The following is a 20,639-nucleotide window of genomic DNA, read 5'->3' as shown; positions in this document are numbered from 1 at the left end:
GCTCGGAGGGAGACTCCACGAAGGGAGAAGGGGGCTTCTAGGAGCTTTTGCAGGGCTAGGAGCCAGCCTCAGTGTCCCCATCTGCAAAATGGGCCTAAGTAGTATAGCACCTGTCCCAGGGTTCTTATACAGATCAAATGACATACTATTTGTGAAGCGCTTAGCCCAGCCGCAGGCACATAGTAGGCGCTTAATACATGCTCATTCCCTTCCCCTGGGCTCTCTGAACCAAGGCCCCGCCCCCTTAGTGCCTCCTTGCCCCTCCCTCCCGGGGAGGCCTGGCCCTCTTCGGCAGGAACCGGATATGCGGGTCGCAGTCTCCGGCCGGAGGGTTGACGCCGAGACTCCCGAGTCGGGCCAGAACGAGGCGGGCTCGAGCCGGACGCGGGCGCGTGGAACAGCCGGGAAGAGCCGCTATGGGGCCGCTGGTGGCGCGGCTGAGGCTCGGAGCGCGACCGCTGCCGCTGTGGCCGCTGGACGGAGGCTGCGGGCGGAGGCGCCTCGGGGCCGAGGCCGGGGCCGGAGCCGAGGCCGGCCGGCAGTACCTGCAGCGGAGCGTTGTCCCCACCCTGCACTTCCAGCCGAGCCTGCCCAGGTACCGCGGCTGCCCTTCTTAGGCGCCTTCTGTATGCACCCGGCGGGGATGGGGGGCTGCGGCTCCGCTCCCCTGCCTCGCCCCCGGGGCCCCTGGAGCCTCCGCCGCCGCCGCGGGGAGGGCAGGCCCTGGAAATGGGCTAAAGGTCACAGCCACCTGCGTCCCACTCCCTCCCTCTCACGAGGGGCCGTAAATCCGGTCCTTTTGACTCCCGGAGGCCGGGAGGAGAGTGACCTCATCTTCTTGGAAAAGTAGCGAAAAAGGGGACGTGTGAGCCCCAGACACTTTCTGCCGGGGAGGGGTGTGGTTCCCTTGCATTCCTCCCTTAAAGACCTTCCTCCTTAGGGAAGGCTCTTCCCGTCCCCTCTCCTTCCCTCCCCCCCCCCCAATCGAGCCCTCCCGGATTAAGCCGTGACCTTGGGCCCGGCCCCGGGGATGGCGGCCGCAAATGAAACATCTGGGGCCGGAGCCTGTCGGTCAAACGCGGGTTCTAGAGCCCGAGGCCTCCCCAGCCTCACTGGGATTGCTTTGTTTTGCTTGGGGTCCGGCAGCCGCCGCGCGCTGGTCACTAGTGGCCTAACTCGCGGATTGTTCCCGTTCAGGGCTTCGGCTCTCAAACGGTCTGTGTTCTCGCTAATAAATGGCTTGCTCGGAGAATGGCCTCGGTTTACCTTTTTGTTAAGTTTCTAACGCCACCCGCGCAGGCTTCCAGCTGTGCTTGCTTCCTCCTGGGGGCGGGGAGCACGACTGCCCCCTCCCCCCTCACTGTCCGGTCTGCAGGTCCTGCCCTTCGCTGTCCCTCCCCCTGCTGCGCTTCTGAGACTTCTGGGCTTCTGCCGCTCCACTCCCCGGGCAGCTGCTTCGGTGTCCACCCCTGCGCTTGACCCACATACCAGGGTCAGGGGTCACATGAATTAACAAGGGCTGCTGGCCTAATAAGGCTAATAATAATAATAATAATAATAATAAGCTAATAAGCTAAACCGGCTCCTTAGCAGCCTTCTCTAGAGCCGGGGAGAAGGCCCCGCTTGGGCTGGGTCCCCTGTGGTGATGACCCGCGGGCGACCTTTTTGGGGTGGGCCCAGACTCAACTTATATGGAACTCAGGCCGCTGCCGGCTCTGGGGATTCGGACCAAGTAGCCTTGGTTCTAGAGCCTGGTTTCTTTTGCAGACAGAACTGGGGGAAGCACTAGACTTGGGTGGGGAGACTCAGATTTTGATACCGGCTCCACCCTGGGACCCTGGGCTAGGAAGGCAGGCACTTCCTTGGCTCATCAGGTAGATGGGAGCAGGTGAGACTTGATTGGGAGCAGTGTGAGAAAAAAAGGCTTGGGGTATTAATGGCTTGTGAACCTCTCAGAAGTCATTAGTCAGAAAAGCTAATGATGCTGTCTTCTCTTGGATCCCCTGCCCCTCCCCTCCCCCCTCACCCCACCCAGAATAAGCCCTGGGAAGGCCCTCAGAGGTCAGGGAATTAAGCTTTTCCCACCTTGCTTCCGTTGTTGAGAATGTTGTGGATGTGAAGAGAGAAAGCCCCTAGAAAGGCAGGCCAGAAGCAGAGAAGCTGGGCCCCTGAGGGCCCAGAGTTTCCAGAGCAAAGACATGTCTGGGAAGGGGACTACGAGGTAGGGAGAGAAATAGGGGGAGGAATACAGATGGTGTCATAGTTCCAGAGCCAGAAGGGACTTTTTGTCCTATACCTGAGCAAATTTAAGTGGCTGAGCCAACTTAGGCCCCCTTACTTCCCAAACTCAGTTTGTTTTGGTGGCTGGAGCTGCCTTTTCATAGTTTGGGATAGTGGTGGGACACATGGAGTTCTTGTTTGTCCGGTCCAAGGCCATCTTTATGGCTAATTATACCTTCTGGGGATGAAGTGGACACACCCTGCCTACAGCTTTAGGAGAAATGGCTAGGTGCCATGGGAACCAAGCAGAGCCAGCTGAGAGCCTGCCAGTTACATGGGGAACAAGTGTTGTGCCATCTCAGTGGGTATTTGTGGAGCAAGACCTGGAAAGCTGGGTGAGACATCCACTGTCCTGCTTGGAAACAGTAAAACCAGTGAGAGCCCAAAGACACAGGGATTCAGAGTCAGGCAGCAAACACCTCTTGTCATGTGCCAGGCTACAAAGGATACAAAGATAATCCCCAATGATTACTCTTCTTCCGGAGGTTACCCTCCTCTGGCCGGGGGTATACAATGTGTATATAAGTAACTAAGGGTCGATAAAAAGTAATTTCCAGAGGGAGAGAGTGCATGGTGGGAAACTTTGCACCTCTCTGTTCTGGTTGAAAGGAAATATCTAGACTTGGAAATAAGACCCGTCTGTTACTGTGCAATGTTCACCCTGAACTACCCTCTCAAGACTAAGGTTGCCTCTAATCCTAGTGCTTGGAGCCCTTGGCAACCTGGTATTGGGCCAGTTGTGTAGATATCGCTGCCATTTTACAAAAAGAACGTTCACAGGGAAAGAAAGTATCTTACGCCGGACTTGGACCCAAGCCTCTATATCTCAAACCCGGTTCAATCCAGCAAGCATTCAACGAGTGGCCTTGTGTTCTGTGCACTACTTTAGGACCTGAGAACACAGAGACAGAAATGAAAGTCTTTGCCCTCTGTGGAGAGCATATGCTTTGTCCGAGATAGGTGTTCAAGCTAGGGAGTGAAGGAGACAAAAGGACAGATCAAAGAGCCCCAAGGATATTAGAGGAAAGAACATCAACCCCCGTCAGCCAATGGTATCCCAAGGCAGCGGGCCCTGAGCCGAGCCCTGCAAGACCACAGTCGCTCTGTGAGGCCCCAAAGAGGTGAGAGTATATTCCAGCTCTTGGACGGAGCCGCACCAAGGGCGCGGAGGTAGGAGGCGGCAGAGGAGGGGACTTGAGGGAAAGTGGGAGCCCTGGCCTGCCCCGGGACTTCGGGGGCCTTATGTGCCAGACCGGGTTGTCCCGGCGACAAGAGGGAGCCACTGAAATACAGAGTTGTGCCCCAGGAATATCTGGAAGGCTGAGTGAGGCTGGAAGCGAGGAAACTGATCCCAGTTAGATAATCGTGGGAGAGGGGTGACTATAAATGGAGAGAAGAGGCTACCGTGGCATTCTAATCCACATCAATGAACAAGGGTTGGGTACGGAGGGAGGAGGAAGAATTGGAAAGGACCGGGAGGTTGCTACCTGGGTGCCAGGGAGGGAGGTGGGCAGGGCCTGGTTTGAGGGGTGATAAGCTGGCTCATGAAGATCCGGCAAGACAGAGTCTTCCCAGAACATCTTTCTCTTCAGTTTTGCCCAAAAAATCAGTCTGCCCAAGTCTGCTTATTTAGGTGGGTGCTGAGAGCATCTGAATCCCACCTGGCTGACTCGGAATCCTTTCCTGCAGGCTGCCTATTCCCAAACTTGAAGACACCATGAAGAGATACCTCAGTGCCCAGAGACCTCTTTTGGACGACGGCCAGTTCAGGTAAAGACTGGCGACCCAGCAGCAGCTGTGGGATAGAACTGCTCCAACCTAAAAGTGGCCCAGGGCTCTAGAGCCAGAGAGGAACTAGAAAGCAGCCTTCTCAGAGCATGCTCCTCAACACAGCAGGCCGGCCAGTCTGAAGCCCCCCGGGAAGTGTGCATTTTATGCCCTTCCAATGGTAGCCAGAATGGGAAGAGATGGACTCCAGCAGACAGAGCCAGCACCAACCTTGGACACTCGCTCCCCTTTGGTTCGCTGCTCATGGGGGGCTCCTAGGGCATCTCCCATCTCTGACTGCCTCTCCAGCTGCATCTCTGGCCCAGGTACACGGGCCCTTTCCTCCCTGCCACTTTTCGGCACCATCGCCATGCGGCCTTCCCAGTTTTCTCTTTTTTTTTTCTCAGTTTTGTTATTTTTCCAAATACATGTAAAGAGAGATGGTGGGAAATGGAGCTGATTGCCCAGCAGCCCCTGCTGGGAGAGTGGGGCTCTCCTCTGACCTCTATCCTCCAATCCAAGGGAGGGGGGCCCAGGGGCCAGGAATGCTGAGTGGTGGGAGTTTCTGAATGTCTGTCGTCTTGCAGGATGAGATTGGGAAGAAGTCCAGATGTTCAGCCAGTGGGAATGATGAGTACCGTACACCTGTCTCAGTGATTGGGGACTGAGAGAGAGAGAGAGAGAGAGCCAAGCTTAGAGACAGCGGGGGCTGGCGGGAGAGGCTCTGGGCTTGGGGGCCAGAGGGGCCTGGCTTCGAATCCCAACCTGGTCACTAACTGGGTGACCCTGGGAAGGCAGCTCACCCCCAGGGAGAGCAGGAGCTATGGAAATGTTTGCCCTGGCATAAATTGTCTCAGAAGTGGGGGTGATGACTGCCTTGATCACCTCCTTTGTAAACCATACAATCCGCAGAAATGGGAGCTTTCCCTCAGTCCAGCCTGACGGGGGTCTGCGGCCCTCTCCTCACTAACCGCGCTTCCTTCTTGAACGTCTCAGGAGAACGGAGCAGCTCTGCAGGACCTTCGAAAGCGGCCTCGGCAAAGAGCTGCACGCCCAACTGATCGCCCAGGACAAGCAGAATAAACACACGAGCTACATCTCAGGTAGGCTGAAGCGCAGCGCGGTCGCGCCTGCCCCGGTCAGCTCCAGCAGACTGAAGACAAATGGGTTTTGCCCCGGGGGGTTGGGACTCGAAGGGAGGCCACCTCCGGGGGATTTCTGGTCCTAGAAGGATTGGGAGGGAGAACAGCACCGAGGTCAGCGCCAGCCCGTGGTACTGGGGAGCCAAGGTGACCAGGGGCTGAAGGGGAGGTAGCTGAGGGACTGCTTCACCCAGGTGTCCGCCGTTGGCTTCCCTGCTCACCTCTCTCTCTGGGCCTGTTCAGACCAGAAAAAACGGATTTAGATTTGTGTGTGCACATAAACATTGCCCCTTTGCTTGCAGCTGTGGCCCCACTGGCAGTTTTTCTGAATGTCCAGTGTGGAAGGGACCCAGGAGACCATCCATTCCTGGCAAACCCTTTGTGTTCTACAGGGGCGGCTGAGCCCCCGAGAACGGGAGGGACTGACCGAGGCTCCACAGTTAGTTCAGTGACTGTGCTGAGCCTGGCCCCCCGGCCCCCTCCCCGTCCAGCTCCCCTTTGACCACGGCCTCTCGGAAAGACAAAAGTTCTGTTAGAGAAGCTTCCCACTGCCCTGCGTGGCAGGTTCTGAGCCTCATTTAGAGACTGCCTCCATGGCGGCCCCTGGCAGGTGCGGGAGAACCTGCGTTTTCTCATTCTGAACCCATTCCGTTTGCCATTGCCTGCTTTTCACTGCCACCCCTTACATGAGAGGGGGATACCCCATTGTACAGCTGGGAAGTCGGGCTTAGGGGACTCCGCCGGGAGGTGGGAGGCGAAGGCCGGGCCTCAGTGTCTGGGTGAGGAATCCAAGCCTTCCTGCTGCCCCCTGCACAGGGCCCCCATCCACGCTGTGGCACCTCTAAGGGGAGGCCCTGCGGTTCCCCTGGTCTGGGTCCTCAGGGCCTCCCCCAAACAAGGGGGCCGAGTGGGGAGGGCCGAGCGGGGCGTTACCTATGCTAATTCTGTTCTCTCAAGAGCCAGGGAAGGAAACAATGAGGATGGACAAGAAATGGACAGGAGAGGAGCCAGATCGGGAGGATGAGGCAGAAGGAAAAGGATGAGAGCAGAGACAGGGGGAGAGCGCCGGCCAGGACCCCTGGCATGGATGTCAGAGACTTTGGCGCCTCCGAAAACGTCCTCTCAGAGCAGCTAAGAGGACCCTCCATGGAGGTCCCAGGGGCCCTGGGCCCATTTTACTGGCCAGGAAAGAGGCTCAGAGCAGTACGGCTCAAACCCATCTTCTCTCCCCTGGTCACCCACCCTGCCTTGGGAGGAAGAAACTGTCCAAACTCCCTTCGCGCGCCCCCCCCCCCCCCAGCTCTGAGTCGAATGGTATTCCCAGGCAGTGGCCCAATGGACCTGCCTTGTGGCGGACAGGCCCCCCCAGCTGGCCCCGGCCCTGGCCCCGAGCCCGTGAGACCTCACGCCTGATGGCTGGGCGCACCGGCGGGAGCGGGATGGGGCACATCAGCGCAGGCGGATAATGGGCGGCCTTTGTCACTGCACTGGCCAGGGGACCTCCCTGGGGATGAGGTGGGTCAGGTCAGGACCAGAGTGGGAGCCCCTTGACCCAAGACAGTATAATAACCACCATGCTTTTAGAGCCCTTGACAGTCTTTCCCAGCGGTTTTTTTCCTACCTTCTTCACAGGTGGGGAGAGTTTTGCTCTCTCCATTTTACAGATGAGAAAATTGAGGTTTCAGGAGCTGTAGCTGGTAAGTGGCAGAGCAGGGCTCCAAGCTGGTTCTGCTAAGTGCAAGCTCGTTGGTCTTCCTGCTTTTCTTTCTTTTTGCCACAGCACCGACAGAAAGCCGCCCGCCTCGTCCTTCCCGTGAGCGACCGCAGCTTCCTGTTTTCATTCAGACTCCAGGGTCTGACCTGGGGCAGTTAGGCACTAAAGGGCATGGGGGTCATTGTCATACTTGGGTCCTAAGGGACGTGACCCCATTCAGTTCTTGTGACCCCTGTAAGGGGCCACATTATCCCCACATCCCGTCCCCGCCTTTGTGGGCAACTGAACGTGAGGGTGGAGCTGGAGGGAGGGAAGGACAACGGGACCCGTCAGTGACCCAGCACCCCTACCCCCTTCTTTAGCACGGGCCTGTGACAGTGTCATGTTTTCTCATTTTACAGATGGAAACACTGAGGTCAAGTGAGCTTACACAGCAAGTCAGGGTCAGGAGTGGGGCTCAGCTTCCTACCCCGAGCAAGATGGCGATCTCCCAGCAGTGAGTGCAGGCAGGTCCCGCGCAGCCCCTGGGCCGCCTGGGAGCCAGGGCTCCCCCCGGCGGCTCAGGATGGTCCTCCAGGGACAGCTGGCCCAAAGCCCTGTACCTTCGGGCTCCAGCAGGACAGCGGCAGGTCTGCTGGCGCTCGCGGCGATCCTGCTGCATCCAGCTCCCCTTGGCTGCCAAGGTCTGGAATGGGCCGAGGTTACCCCATGTTGGCGGAGAGAGCGCCCCTTTGCCAGCCAGGGACAGCAGAGATTTCTCTTCTGAGATTGATGGGGTTTTTTAAGAATTAGACAGAAATCCCGTCCACCCCCAGCCAGCCTGTCTCATTTTGGAAAAAGGAAAATTGGAGAGAAAGGAGGAAACTTTGCTAGGAAAGGTGCCCGGAAAGGTGCCTTCTCCCAGGAGCCTCCGCTGCCAGAATCCCCCGTGAGCGTGTGAGCCTGCAGGCCAGTCCACAGGGGTTTCTGAGTCCAGTTGAATTTCCCACAGACGTGCGTTGTTTTATGCAATAGATGATTCTTCAGTTTTTGAGATTGGATTTTGTCAGGACTGACCTTCCTTATGTAGATCCTGGCCCCTCTCCCCTCTGCTGGCTGGACTGTGCGTCCAGTTGTATTCAGTCATGTCCGGCTCTCCAGGTCCTATTTGAGGTTTCTGGGCAGAGATTCTGAGGGATTGGCCATTTCCTTCTCCAGCTCATTTTACAGATGAGAAAACTGAGGCAAAGAGAGTGAAGGAACTACTCGGTTCCACACTGGGAAGTGTCAAGGGCCAGACTAAAGCTCAGGAAGAGGAGTCCTCCTGACTCCGGAGCTGACACTAAGCACTGTGCCCCCTTGCCGCTCCTGGGTGAATTACCATGGGCAAAGCCCTTCTCCCTGTGGCTTCCTCGGGGGGAGCCTCCTCATAAATGGCTCGGCTGGTCCTCGGGAGACTGGCCCCCGTCCTGGACCTGCCAGGCTTGAGGGTTTTCAGGTGCCCCGGGAACCGAGATGCACCTTGGGAGTGCCTGCTTTTCTCTCACCACAGACGCTGGCTCCCCGCGGCCATTTGGTCTCTGACACCAGCCGTTCATCTGTTGACATTATTCTGTGGCTGCTTAATAACCCGTACACCCTTACAAGTTGGCAGGGAGCTCCCAGCTGGACCTTGGCCCTTATTAGACCAAGGAACTCTCCCGCAGTGGATCTGGGAGGGGTTTTCATACAGGAGGCGTGCCTTGCCCTTAGCATCAGCACAGCTGGGCTTGTTCTACCCCAGACCCTTTAGGGACATTTTCAGTCCCCTGGGACCTCAGGGCTTGTCAGGAACGAAACCGATGCCGTTCCCCCCAGGGTGGGTGCTGTGGGGCGGTTCTGAGCCTGCCCGCCCACACTCGGGGAGGCTTTCCTGTCGGCGCACCCCGCCTGTCGGGCAGGTCTCGTTTGTCCCTCGGCGGTAACTGAGCCTTCTCCACGACAGCTGGCATCCTCCCGTACCGAGCGCGGCGTTCTGCTCCCTGTAGACACTTCATACACGTGTGAAACTTCTAGAAGGAACCTTTTGTTCCTCCTTTAAATATCTTTTTAGGTGACTTACTCCTTTAAATATTTTTTTAGGTCCCTGGTTTGATATGTACCTGTCTGCCCGAGACTCCATTGTTCTGAACTTTAATCCATTCATGTCTTTCAACCCCGACCCAAAGCCCGACTACAACGACCAGCTCCTCCGGGCAACCAACTTAACCGTGTCAGCCGTGCGCTTTCTGAAGACTCTCCGGGCCGGGCTCCTGGAGCCCGAGGTCTTCCACCTGAACCCGGCCAAGAGCGACACCGACGCCTTCAGGAGAATCATCCGCCTCGTGCCTTCGTCCCTGGCCTGGTATGGCGCCTACCTGGTCAACGCCTACCCCCTGGACATGTCGCAGTATTTCAGACTTTTCAATTCAACCCGGCTGCCCAGGCCCGGGCGAGATGAGCTTTTTACTGATGAGAAGGAGAAGCACCTCCTGGTGCTGAGGAACGGGAACTTTTACGTCTTCGACGTCCTGGACCGAGACGGGAACATAGTGGAGGCCGCGGAAGTGCACGCCCACCTGCAGTACATCCTCTCGGACAGCAGCCCCGCTCCCGAGTTCCCTCTGGCGTACCTGGCCACCGAGAACCGCGACACCTGGGCGGGCCTGCGGCAGGAGCTGCTGAGCAGCGGGAACGGGGAGGCGCTCGGCAAGGTGGACTCGGCCGTGTTCTGTCTCTGCCTGGACGGCTTCCCCATCACAGACCTGGTCCATCTGTCGCACACCATGCTGCATGGGGACGGCGTGAACCGGTGGTTCGACAAGTCCTTCAACCTCATCGTGGCCAAAGATGGGACCGCCGCCGTGAACTTCGAGCACTCGTGGGGCGACGGCGTCGCCGTGCTCAGGTTCTTCAACGAGGTATTCAAAGACAGCACCCGGAGCCCCGCCGTGGCGCCCCAGGCGCGGCCGGCCCCCGTCGACTCGTCGCAGGCTGTGCAGAAGCTCCATTTCCGACTGAACGACGCCTTAAAAGCTGGGATCGCCAAGGCCAAAGCCCAGTTCGACGCCACCATGCAGACGCTCACGATCGACAGCATCCAGTTTCAGAGAGGAGGCAAGGAGTTCCTGAAGAAGCACAAGCTCAGCCCCGACGCGGTGGCGCAGCTCTCCTTCCAGATGGCCTTCCTCCGGCAGTACGGGCAGACGGTGGCTACCTACGAGTCCTGCAGCACGGCAGCCTTCAAGCACGGCCGCACCGAGACCGTCCGCCCGGCCTCCGTGTTCACCAAGAAGTGTTCGGAGGCCTTTGTCCGGGAGCCCTCCCGGAACAGCCCCGAGCAGCTCAAGGAGATGCTGGCCCAGTGCTCCAAGTACCACAACCAGCTGACGAAGGAGGCGGCCATGGGTGAGTGTCCGAGGGGGGCTGGCCCGGGAGGGAGCGGGGAGGCCTCGGAGCCGCCCGGCGCAGCGGCTGGCGAGGAGTCGCCTCCGACCGACTAATCAAAGCTGGGCCCGTGGCGGGGTGTCCGGCCTGTTAACTCCTCCTGGGGGCCCGGTGGCACGCGGGTGGTGGATGCGTCAGTCACGTTCGCCTTCTGTCCCACAGGTCAGGGATTTGACAGACATTTGTTTGCCCTGAGATACCTGGCGGCAGCCAAAGGGCACAAACTGCCGGAGTTGTACCAGGACCCGGCCTACGGGCAGATCAACCACAACATCCTGTCCACCAGCACCCTGACCAGCCCCGCCGTGAACATCGGGGGCTTCGCCCCCGTCGTCCCCGATGGCTTCGGGGTGGGCTACGGGGTCCACGACGACTGGATCGGCTGCAACGTCTCCTCCTACCCCGCCCGCGACGTCAGGGAGTTCCTCCGGTGTGTGAATAAGGCCTTGGGAGACATTTTTGATGTCCTAGAAGGTAAACCTGTCAGAAGCTAGGGGGAGGCTCGGGGCTCTGAGCCCGTGGCAGCTCCTCTAGGGATAATGTTGGGGGCAGAGGGGCTTGGCGGGAGTGTCCCGTGAGCTTTAGAATCATGAAATGCCTGAGTAACTAAAAAGTTGTGTTTTAATTTGAGAATCGTGACCCTGACAAAATGAATTAGATTGAATCATGATTTCTGGAAGCTTCTTTGGGGTGGGCTTTGAGCTGGACAGAGGAGACACGTTCAGCGACTCCTTGAGGAGACCCCTGACTGCTGTCCGTGTAACGTGGCATGGGCCGGGTCAGGGCTCCTGTCGAGAATCCTGCGTGGTCTGCATCGGGGAGCGAGGGGGGACCCGCCGGTTGTTGGATGTTGATTCTCCTACAATAAACGCTCTCCTCATAAAACCAGTGACCGTTACTGGCTACTTCTCTGACCCGGGACGGGCGTCGGGGGCGCTTTGGTTTTTCCTGATGGAACCTTGTTTGGTGTGGGAATTCCACTGAAATAGGGAGCTCCCCCTGCTGAGGAGCCACCCAGGAGCCCCCGGGGTTCTCCGAGGGCAGCGAGCCGCAGCCAGTCGTGACTAAGGAGTCACTGAGCAGCCTCAGCTCGAGTATCCCCACCGTCTGCCCCCTCTGGCTGACCGTCCAAGCTGTCTGGGGCCTGACACCCTCCAGGCCCGGCTCGTTGGCAAAGGAAGCCAGGCTCGGCCGAGGGAGCTGCAGGCCTCCTGCCTCGTGTTCGTGCTCACGGCCGAGGGGGCCGCAGGCCCTCTGCCTCGTGTGCGTGCTCACGGCTGAGGGGGCCGCAGGCCCTCTGCCTCGTGTTCATGCTCACGGCACACAGCCAGTGTCTCTTCTCAGGCCTCTGCGTTTCAGCGTCTCTTCTGTGCCCGTAAGGGGCCGCCTCACGGGGGCCAGTGTTCTTGGGGGCAGAGAGACCAAGGCAGCCCAAGGGTTTGTGTGCAGCAGGAAAGGCAAAGTCCCCGGGGAAAGAGCTGGAGGCCTGGGGCCGCGACACAGCTCTGTCCAAGGGTGGAGTCTGAGACCGCTGGCTTTTTTGGGGAGACCAGAGCGACCCACAGAGCCATCTCTCTACCCATAACCCTCTGGTGCGCTTTAAACCTGTCTGCTCCCCTGGAGATGCCGGCTGCAAAGCCCTGGAGGAAGATAAGAAGACGCGTGGCCTTGCTATCACCTCAACACGGTTCAGTGGACTCAGAGCCAATGGGCTGGTGGGCTCTGTGCACTTCGAGGGGCCCCAGATAGGGTCAGTGAGGAGGCCCGAGGAGATGGCAGCACTCCTGTGCTCTAAAACTCCACCTCCCAAGGAGGCTGTCATCCTCGGGGCCCCAGAGAGGTGGCAGGTCAGGACTGGAATTCAGGACCCCCGACTCCAAGACCAGGAGCCCTCTGCCTTCTGCCTTAGAGATCTTCGAGTCCCACAATCACATGCTCACCACATGTTTGAGCTTAAAGGTGAAGGAAAGGAGGGGCAAGAAGTTTCTGACCTTCCTGCGGTCTGCCTGCGTGTGCGAGAACCAAGTGGGATGGGGGACCCCTCTGGGCCCGGAGGGGGAGAGCTGGAGGGGAGGGAGGTCGCCAATGTGGCTGCTGGCACCGGGAGGCTTCGAAGTGCCGACTGGCCCTCCTGGAGGGGCCTCAGGCAAGGCCTTTGCCCCGTGTGGGCCCGTTTCCTCCCCGAGGAGTGGAGTTTGGGTTCATGACCTCTGAAGGCCTTTGGCTCAATGGTGCAGGAATGTGAGACACCCAAAGGAAGATGGAGGGAAGATGGTGGCGATCCCAGTCACGGCTGCTGGGGCTCCCTCCAGCTCCGAGAGCGCAGAACTTTCCACTAAGGGAACCTCATTATTTTCCCACTGCTTGCTTTATTTAAAAAAAAAAAAAAAAGGTGCCAACATGGTAGAGTATACAGAAAGGCAGCCGGGAACCCCCGGCCTCGGGCTGCGTCCCAGCTCCGCCCTCGGACGCTTCTGCTGGGCCTCAGGTTCCTGATCTGTAAAGTGAAAACAGGAGTCAGAGGACTTAAGAGCCCCTCTAGCTTGGAGATAATGACAAGCTTAGTCAGACTTTGTCACTTGGAAGACAAAAGGGCAACTTCTGCCCCAGGTGAACATTGCCTGTGACCTTTAGTACAAGGGCGACTGCGAGAAGGGGAGCTGGAGGATCCCTCAGTGACCGTCCCATGCTGGACGGCCCCATTCCCTGCAAGAACAGGAACCCCCAGGGGCCGCAGAGCCTGCTCAAAGCCGAGTCTGCTCCACACATCCGGCCAACTGGGCGGACAGGCCACGGGCTTCTTCTGCCGGGACCGCGTGAGGACGCTCCCCCTGCCCCCCGGGGCCAGGAGGGCCTCGGTCTACAGGCCCCTTCCTCCCTGCCTCAGAGGGCGCTGCAAGTCCAGCTGCTAACCAGAGCTCACCCACAGCAAGCAAGCCCTGGCTGCCACATGATAAACCTGACCTTGTCTCCAGCTCCAAGAGTCCCTGGGACTGACCAAGCTGAGGCTCTGGGAGGCGTAAGCCGCAAAGTGGGCAAACGGAGAGTGCGAGACCTGAACCCTCTTCGTGGCACTGGCCCGGCTGCCTCTGCTGGGTTCTCTGCGCCACCCCAGGGGTGGGAAGGGCAGGGCTCTGCCCGAGGAAGCCCTGACTTCAGGTCTGGGCACCCGCCACTCTCTGCTGGGCCTCTGGGCCCAGGAGCATCAGAGGAAGGCCACCAGCCTCCTCCGGCCCCAGGCCCGTCCTGGCTCATCTCAGTCACCTCATCCAAGTCAGCAGAGCGGCCGAGCGCCCTCAGGAGGAGCGGAGGGGGGAGGGTCCCTTCCCTCCGGGAGGCGCTTCTCTCCTGGGCAGCTCACGGGCAGCTTCCGGGCTTTGCCAGCTATTCACTAGGCTTTATCCACCAAGTCGGACGAGGGGACGTCACAGAATTTTGGTGTCAGAAGGAACCTTGTTGGGCCTAATTCCATCCACTCTCGAGTGTTTATTAGGCACCTCGGGTGTGCGAGCCTTATGCTAGGTGCTGCAGATCCGGGCCCCGACCTCACAGGGTCAGAGACCACGAGCCAACGGCCGAGTCTGGCCCGGACAACTTGTGGGCAGGGAAGTGCGCCGACCTCGGGATTTTCTGGGGATCAGGAAAATCTTCCAAAGGAACTAACACAAGCTGATGCCTGCAGGAAGCCCTCCCGGGGGAGGGTGTGGAGGGCACCTCCCCTTCCTTCCCTCTGCCCCAACTGTAGCTCCTGCCGAGGCCCCTTCCACATTGCTCCTGGGGCAGGGCAATGCCCGCTGGATGGCTTCCCTTCAGCCATATTCCAAAGCGCTGGCTCTGCCTCCTGGCCCAATCCCCCCTTCTTTTCTCTTGGGGTCCCACTGGCCTTTGCCTGGGCTTTATCTCCTGACCTGTTGCCAGGCTCTTTCTGGGCAGTTTATTTCCCTGCCCCAAAACACACATAACAGGGCATCTCTACGAGGGCTCCAGACCAAATGGCGCCCCCCACTGGCTGCCTCCTGCGTCCCGGGCGCGCAGCTTCCCGATCCCCAAGTCTCCGGCCTCTCGGGGGCTCAGGGTTCCGCAGCAGGCTGTATCCATCACAGGGCCAGGGAGGCAGAGGGGACAGAGCATCGGGGCGGGACTCGGTGAGCTCTGAGGCGCTTCCCGTTCTAAAGTGATGCTCCAGGGGCCGCTTCCTGGGCCCAGCCAAGGGCCGGCGACACCTGCTGGGCGGAGCTTCCTCCTCACAGGGTGGTGCCCCCAGCAGGGCTGGCACTGTTTCCATGAATGGCTTGGATTCCCCTTCCCCGGAACGTGGTCCTGGCTGCCTGCCCTGGCCTCCCCTACAAGCCAGCCTGGGCTGCTGAGGCTCCTGCTGGCCATCACAACCACAGTCCGAGGCCCCGTGCCCACGTGCCAAGGAACGGGCTCTTTGCTGCCCCTGGGCCCGGGCCTCCAGCTGATGGGAAGGCTGGCCTTGTGCCTGGCACCAACATTCACTACTCTGGTGACCTCTGGGCACCTCAGGGGGCACCACCTGGGAAGTCTCTTGGCATCTGAGCCCTGGGTACGTCATATCCCCAGGGCCAGGAGGCCTTCGGGGCATCCATCCCCACCCCACCTCCCCTTCCCAAGCTGCACAGGCTGCTCTCCCTTGGGGAGCCCCCAGGCTGCAGAAGCACGCGGCCTTTATCGGCGCGGCCGGAGGCTGACCTGAGTCTGGCGCTCGTCGGGGCGCGGGCGGCTCCTCAGCACTTCACGAACTGGTGGGTGACCTCATAGATTCCCACCGACTCCTGGGCTTTCTCGTCGTAGTCCGTCCAGTCCTGGGAGAGGAGGGGAGCGTGAGCGGGGGCGGGGTGCCAGCTGCTCTCTGCCCACCCTCGGCCACGGGGAGAAGGCCTTGGATCTGAGGTCAGGGAACCTGCCCCCACGACCTTTGGCCTCCACTACAAAAGCCGGATTATAATGCTCCCGTGGGCCCTTTGCTGGGGTCTCCCTGCTGGGCCTTGGGCAGAGCAGCCAGGACCACCCTCTGCGGGCAGCCCAAGCCCAGGCAGAGGGAGAGGGAAGCTCTTCAGGGACCGGGCTTGGACCTACAACTTCCTGCCTGGGTAACCAGGGACCCCCCCCCCAAGGGACCCCAGGACTCTTATAAGATCAGAGAGACCCAGGAAAGACACTGGGGGTCCTCAAGTCCTCCCTCTCTCTCCCTTCCCACTCAGGGTTCGTTCGTTCCTTCTCAAAGGGTGAGCCATGCCTGACAGTGCGACCCCCACCACTGTCCTCCCCCCTCTGCCAAAGGCAGCACCTTGTGAAACCATAATTTGACCACCTCGTGCTGAGATGAGGAACCTGGGCCAGGGGGGTGGGGAGGGGGGCCGTGCCAGGCCCGGGCCTGTGATGGCAGCCGGCGGCTCCCCCTGCCTGAGAGCCCTCCCGGCGTGGAGAAGCCCTGCTCAGCCCTCTCACCCCCACGGACCGCACCTTTTCTAGCAGATTGATGTCACTGAAGGTGGTCCCGGTCTCGACACCCTCGGCTGCAAAGCCCGCCTGGAGGAACCGGCAAAGAGCAGTCAGTTTGGGTCGGGGCCTGGGGGACGTGGTCCTGGTCAAAGAGCCCCGCAATCTTTGGGAAAGCTCGAAGGAACCTGTCGTTTGATGGGGGAAACTGAGGCCCGGACAGACTCTCCAAGGTCTCCCCCTCCCCCCTCCCCTCTGGCTCCCAGGGTCCACCCAGGTCAGACTCTTCCATCACTTCTAAATCCGCCCCAATGGCCACGGCTGCTTTGTTCTAGACTCCTCACCACCCCATGCCGGGGCTTCTGCCCCCTGCACACAGGAGGTGCTTAATAAATGCTGAGTTGTCATGAGCAGGAGCTCTTCCCTTGTCCCTTTGGGTGGTCACTGCTGTTGGGGGTCTCTGGGTGCTCTGCCACAGGCTGACCCCCTTCTCTGTGGATGAGGCAGAAGGAACAGTGACCGGGGAGGGGGCTGGGAAGCTCTGGGCACCAGGGCCCCGGGAGCCCGGGCAGGAGGGACCCTGGGGAGGCGCCGCCTACTTGGGGTTGGAAGTCCACCGGCTCCAGGCCCCGACACTCAAACTCCACAATCGTCTTGAACTTCTCACTGTCTTCAGCCTAGGTGAGGGAGAGATTCAGGGTGGGGGGTCAGCCCCGAGGTCTGCAGGAGGCCGACCCCCCTCCCCGGCCATCAGGGCCACCCCGAGACATCACGGGAACTTGGGAGGGACTAAGTAGGAGAAGTGGCGTCTGAACCGGACCACAGCTCCCACGCCGGGCCCCTCCCTCTCTATCCCCTCCCCCCCAGCTTTCCCAAGTCCCCACGTTGTCCCCGACATGGCGAGTCCTGCCCGTGGCTGACCTGGCTCTGACAGTGCAGGTCCCCCTTCTCTCAGGGAGGCCTAATGGACACAAAGGCCTTCAAAGTGCCCACCCTGACCTCACCGTCCCACAATCCTCTGCCACAGGGCATCATCCCCATGCTACAGGGGAGAAGACTGCGGACTGGAGAAGGGAACTTCACGTCCCCCTCACAGAGCCGGTCATCGGCCCAAGCCTCGCGCTGGCAGCAGCGCCTCCCACCCCCCATCCTGGGCCGGCGCGGGGTCACTCACGTTGTAAGGCTTGATGCTGCCGCTCAGAATGTCTGAAACAAGAAGAGAGGGTGAGCCCGCTGCCCCAGGGCCCCCGCTGGCCAGCCTGCCCTCTGCCCAGGCTCAGAGAGCCGAGGGGGCCGCTGGGCACCCTCTCTCGGAGCTCCCAGCTCGGGCCCCCAAAGGGGAGAGAGAATTCTGCACTCCCCTCCTGGGAGCAACAATGACTGTCGACAGGCTCGGGCAGGAGGGGCGTGGGGGCCTTTTCCCGGTCCCAAGGGCTCTGAGGTGAAACTAAGGAGTTTGGTCCTAGAAGCAGGGGAAGCCCGAGGGCCCTGGGAGCAGGAAGGTGACCCTCCCACCGCTACAGCAGCATCCGAGGCTGAGGGGGTGGGGGCCTGGTTAGGGACATGGTTAGTCCTGCCTGGTTTGCATGTCTCTCGGGTCTCCACAGGGACTAGAAGCCCCCTGAGGGCAGGGACGGCCCTGGGCATGAGGAGGAGGGGGGCCCAGTGCCAGCAGCTCAGGTCAGGGCCTGCTGCTCCCCGAGGGCCCCCGGGCACCTACCGATGGAATTGTCCCGGGAGCAGAGCTTGCACTTCTGCACCATGGTCGCAGAGCCCCGGCCTCCCTTCAGGGGAACGCTGTCCTGCGAGTTACAGAGGAAGCCGTTTAGCAGATTCGGGGCGGGGGAGGGTACATAGCGGGGGCTTTCCGTCAGCACCCGAACTCAGGGGCAAAGCGCCTCAGACATTCCACGATCTGCCCCATTGTGCCTTTAACATTCAAGGGGCCGGGAGCCCGAGGAGTCGGCTTTCCCTGGGGTCATCCCACTATGTTCTACTTGCTCGTTTCCAAGTGGCTTTGAGAAGTCCAGCCAGAGGGGTCCGGGCCCCCAAACAGGAACCTCCGCCCTGTGACGGCCCCGAGCTCCCTGGTCGAGCTCCCGGAGCAGCTGCTCAGACTTTTCCAGCCCCGAGGCACAGCAGCCCTGGGTTAGCTCAGTCACAGGCGGTGTGGAAGAAAAAGCCTCGGAATCTCGTCCGGGGCGGCCTCGATGCTGGGCCTGATTCCACATTCACTTTATCCATTTATGAGCGGGGAGGTCCCTGCCCCCCAAAGTGCTTTGTAAGCCGTGGAGCAAGATCACCGGGGTCCCAGGGGCAACAATGGGAGGCCCTTGGGCGCCAACGCTGCTCCTCAGGAGGCCCTTCCAAGACACCGTGTGGCCCCAGCTTCCTTCCGTCTGTCCTGGAAAAGTCCGGCCGCCCCAGCTGCCGCTGAGCTACAGAGGGCGCCCCCTCCTGCGGACTCGGTTTTTTGGGGGGATCATTCCAATATTCACGGCCCAGCTTGTGCACGTGCGGCTCCCTCACTAAAGTTTTACAGCATCCTGGGCAGAATTGGGGGGAGGAAGGGGGATGGAAGCTGGGTGGGAAGACCCCCGGCGGCCCTTGTGGGTGCAGGGAGGTCGCAGGACGGGGGTCTGCGGGGACCCTTACCATCAGCCGGAGGTACTGCCACTTCTCCGACACCTCCCCGCAGTTGCCGCATTTCATCTGGAGGGAAGGAGAGAGGGGCCGTCAGTGCCCGAGGTGGGCACCCAGCACGTGTGGGGGCGGGGCTGTCCATCGCAAGTCCCCACTTCTCATGCCCGTACCCCGCCTGAGGCTTCATCCCTCCTCCTGCACTGCCCCCACACCCCCGCCCCTTTTCACCTCAGCCCCCGGCCCTCACCTGACTTTGTCCAAGCTCCGCCCCACTCCACCTTAGACCCCGCCCCTCATCTGTTTCAGCTAGGCTCCGCTCCCACTCCCTTCCGCTTTAGACTCCGCCCCTCGCCTCTGACTTTACTCGAGGCTCCGCCCCCGAGTCGAACCTTAAGGTACCAGCGGAAGTCGTCACCCACGGGCCGCAGGTGTGTCACGTTCTCCAGAGTAGCCTTGAACTGCAGCCCGATCTTCTGTGCAGGGCGGGAGAGACGAGGCTGGGTCCCGGCCGCGCGCTCCGCCCCCCAGGTCCTCCCGCAGTTCCCTCCCCCGGTCCGCACCCTCCCGCTCCATCCGCCCGCCCCGGCTCACCCCCATGGCTAGTCAGAACGGCAACGGTCGCAGCGACCGTACTGCTTTCCGGCCTGGCGTAAAAGCACCGCCCCGCCGGCTCACGCTGCGCCTGCACGCATGTACGGCGTTAGACGGAGGGGGCGGGGCCTGACACCATGGTAACGGAGAGGCGTTTCCCCTCCCCTGGAAAAAGGAAGTTCTCCGCAGGTCTCCGAAGCCCCCAGTAATTATCTCGTCGATTCCAGCGGCTCAAACCCCCGGCGTCTGTCCTGAAGCATTCGGCGGCCCTCGGGCCCCGGGCACTAAGCGCCTCCAATGCCTCGTTTTACAGAGGGAGAAACTGAGGCTCGGAGAGGTCGTGGCTCGGTGGGAGAACGAGAGACGCCCAAGAAATGTCCATTCACAACCTCGGCAAATCTTAAACCTGAGGACAAATCACTGCCCTTCTTCATCTGCAAAATGGGCACAGCCGCCTCCGGGCCAAGCCTGCCCCCCCCGCCGCCGCTGAGGTTCTCACCTCGGACAAGTCCCTTCCACCCTAGGATGATTTCGGAGGCGGCAGCCCCATGAGCCCGGGCCAGTGAAAGCGGCCTCTGGGCATCTCACCGAGGTCTGGCACAGGCTGGGCCTGCCCCTGGCCAGCGGTGACTCCCAGAGCCTGAGCCCGGGGCAGCCGGGCCTCCCAAGGGGTGCTGGGGCCGACTGCAAGACCAAGGCAAGGTGGACTCGACCCCGTGGCAAAGGGGACACGGAGGGTTTGGGGTCACCTGGAGCAGTCGTGGGGCCTGGACACAGGAAAGGGAGGCGATGCAGGGAAAACGGTCCCTGCAGGATTGGAGGTGTGGAGGCCCCGAACTTCGCTGGGGGCGGAGAAAACACCGGAAATGTCATGGGAGGTGGCACTGGAGCAGTCTGGGGAGGGGGCGAGGTGAGCCCCGGGGAAAGGCGCAAGGGGGGGAGGGGGGGGCAGAGCTGGGGAAGGAGAACATGATGATTTCAGTTGGGGCCCCGTGAAGTTTGAGGTGAATGCCCAGCAGGACTGCGGTTCAGGGCACTGGCTCAGTTCACAGATTGGAGGAACTTCTGGAATGGCCAGCCTATGGAAAGAGGCGGCATCCCCAAAGGGAGGAGCAGCAGGGCATCATCTCTGGGGGGAGGAGGGGCAGCATCTCTTCAGCCAGGGTCAAAGGGCAGGCTGTGAACCAGCCAAAGGAAGCCCTCTGGGAGGAGGTGGCAACCGGCTGTGTCCAATAGGTAGAAGAAGGGGGGCTCAAAAGCCCAGGGTTGTTCACAACTCAGAGCCCATTCGGGGGTCCTTCCTGAGCCCAGTCCCAGTGGGATCCAGCCTGACACAGGCTGTGGTGGGGTTGGGAACGCAGCTCCCAGAGGAGGGGGCTCAGTTTTGGGGAGGCACAAGGAGCAGGACTGGCTTGAAGGAAGACTTGCCCCTTTGCAGCTCTCTGCAGCCGTAGCATCATCTGGAGGTGTTTCCGTTGGTGCCTTCTTCCCTCGCACCGGCCTCGGCGCCTTGCAGAGGGGCTCCCTTGGTCCCCTCCCTGAGCCTGGCGCACTGGGCTGCACACAGTGGGCCCAGCACGGGCTCACTCCCTGAC

The 20,639-nt window shown here is 60.6% G+C and overlaps 2 protein-coding genes across 5 annotated transcripts; one reads left to right on the top strand and one right to left on the bottom strand.

Moving 5' to 3' along the window:
* The first annotated feature begins 389 nt into the window (after positions 1-389).
* On the top strand, positions 390-11,235 carry CPT2 (carnitine palmitoyltransferase 2). 4 transcript variants are annotated; one of them, XM_051999663.1, is made up of 5 exons: positions 390-595; positions 3,970-4,050; positions 5,044-5,150; positions 9,004-10,308; positions 10,510-11,235. In XM_051999663.1, exons 1-5 carry the CDS (start codon positions 417-419, stop codon positions 10,839-10,841), a joined length of 2,004 nt encoding a protein of 667 aa, XP_051855623.1. In that variant the 5' UTR covers positions 390-416; the 3' UTR covers positions 10,842-11,235. The 4 variants fall into 4 exon arrangements, with proteins under 4 accessions (XP_051855623.1, XP_051855624.1, XP_051855626.1 ...); XM_051999664.1 differs by lacking the exons at positions 390-595; positions 3,970-4,050 and adding an exon at positions 4,067-4,373; XM_051999666.1 differs by lacking the exons at positions 390-595; positions 3,970-4,050; positions 5,044-5,150 and adding an exon at positions 7,306-7,399.
* Positions 11,236-12,696: 1,461 nt separating this feature from the next.
* On the bottom strand, positions 12,697-19,149 carry CZIB (CXXC motif containing zinc binding protein). Its single transcript, XM_051999667.1, has 9 exons — positions 19,045-19,149; positions 18,843-18,926; positions 18,466-18,522; positions 17,531-17,612; positions 16,985-17,016; positions 16,410-16,487; positions 15,835-15,900; positions 15,061-15,173; positions 12,697-12,844 (listed from the first exon to the last, which is right to left on the bottom strand). Exons 1-8 carry the CDS (start codon positions 19,048-19,050, stop codon positions 15,096-15,098), a joined length of 483 nt encoding a protein of 160 aa, XP_051855627.1. The 5' UTR covers positions 19,051-19,149; the 3' UTR covers positions 12,697-12,844; positions 15,061-15,095.
* Between the last annotated feature and the right edge of the window lie 1,490 nt (positions 19,150-20,639).

This window comes from Antechinus flavipes, chromosome 4 (assembly GCF_016432865.1).
Source record: "Antechinus flavipes isolate AdamAnt ecotype Samford, QLD, Australia chromosome 4, AdamAnt_v2, whole genome shotgun sequence".
NCBI classification, from domain to species: Eukaryota; Metazoa; Chordata; class Mammalia; order Dasyuromorphia; family Dasyuridae; genus Antechinus; species Antechinus flavipes.
The sequence above is the reverse complement of the archived record's forward strand: the minus strand, read 5'-3'. Positions and strand labels throughout refer to the sequence as shown.

Bases quoted from the DNA above. Each gene is read 5' to 3' on its own strand.
- CPT2 (XM_051999663.1), top strand. From the start codon at position 417: ATGGGGCCGCTGGTGGCGCGGCTGAGGCTCGGAGCGCGACCGCTGCCG. The intron at 596-3,969 runs GTACCGCGGCTG...CCTTTCCTGCAG, and splicing joins TTCCAGCCGAGCCTGCCCAG to GCTGCCTATTCCCAAACTTG. The intron at 5,151-9,003 runs GTAGGCTGAAGC...ATATTTTTTTAG, and splicing joins ACACACGAGCTACATCTCAG to GTCCCTGGTTTGATATGTAC.
- CZIB (XM_051999667.1), bottom strand. The intron at 15,901-16,409 runs GTAGGCGGCGCC...CGGTTCCTCCAG, and splicing joins CGGTGGACTTCCAACCCCAA to GCGGGCTTTGCAGCCGAGGG. The intron at 15,174-15,834 runs GTGCGGTCCGTG...CTCCTCTCCCAG, and splicing joins ACATCAATCTGCTAGAAAAG to GACTGGACGGACTACGACGA.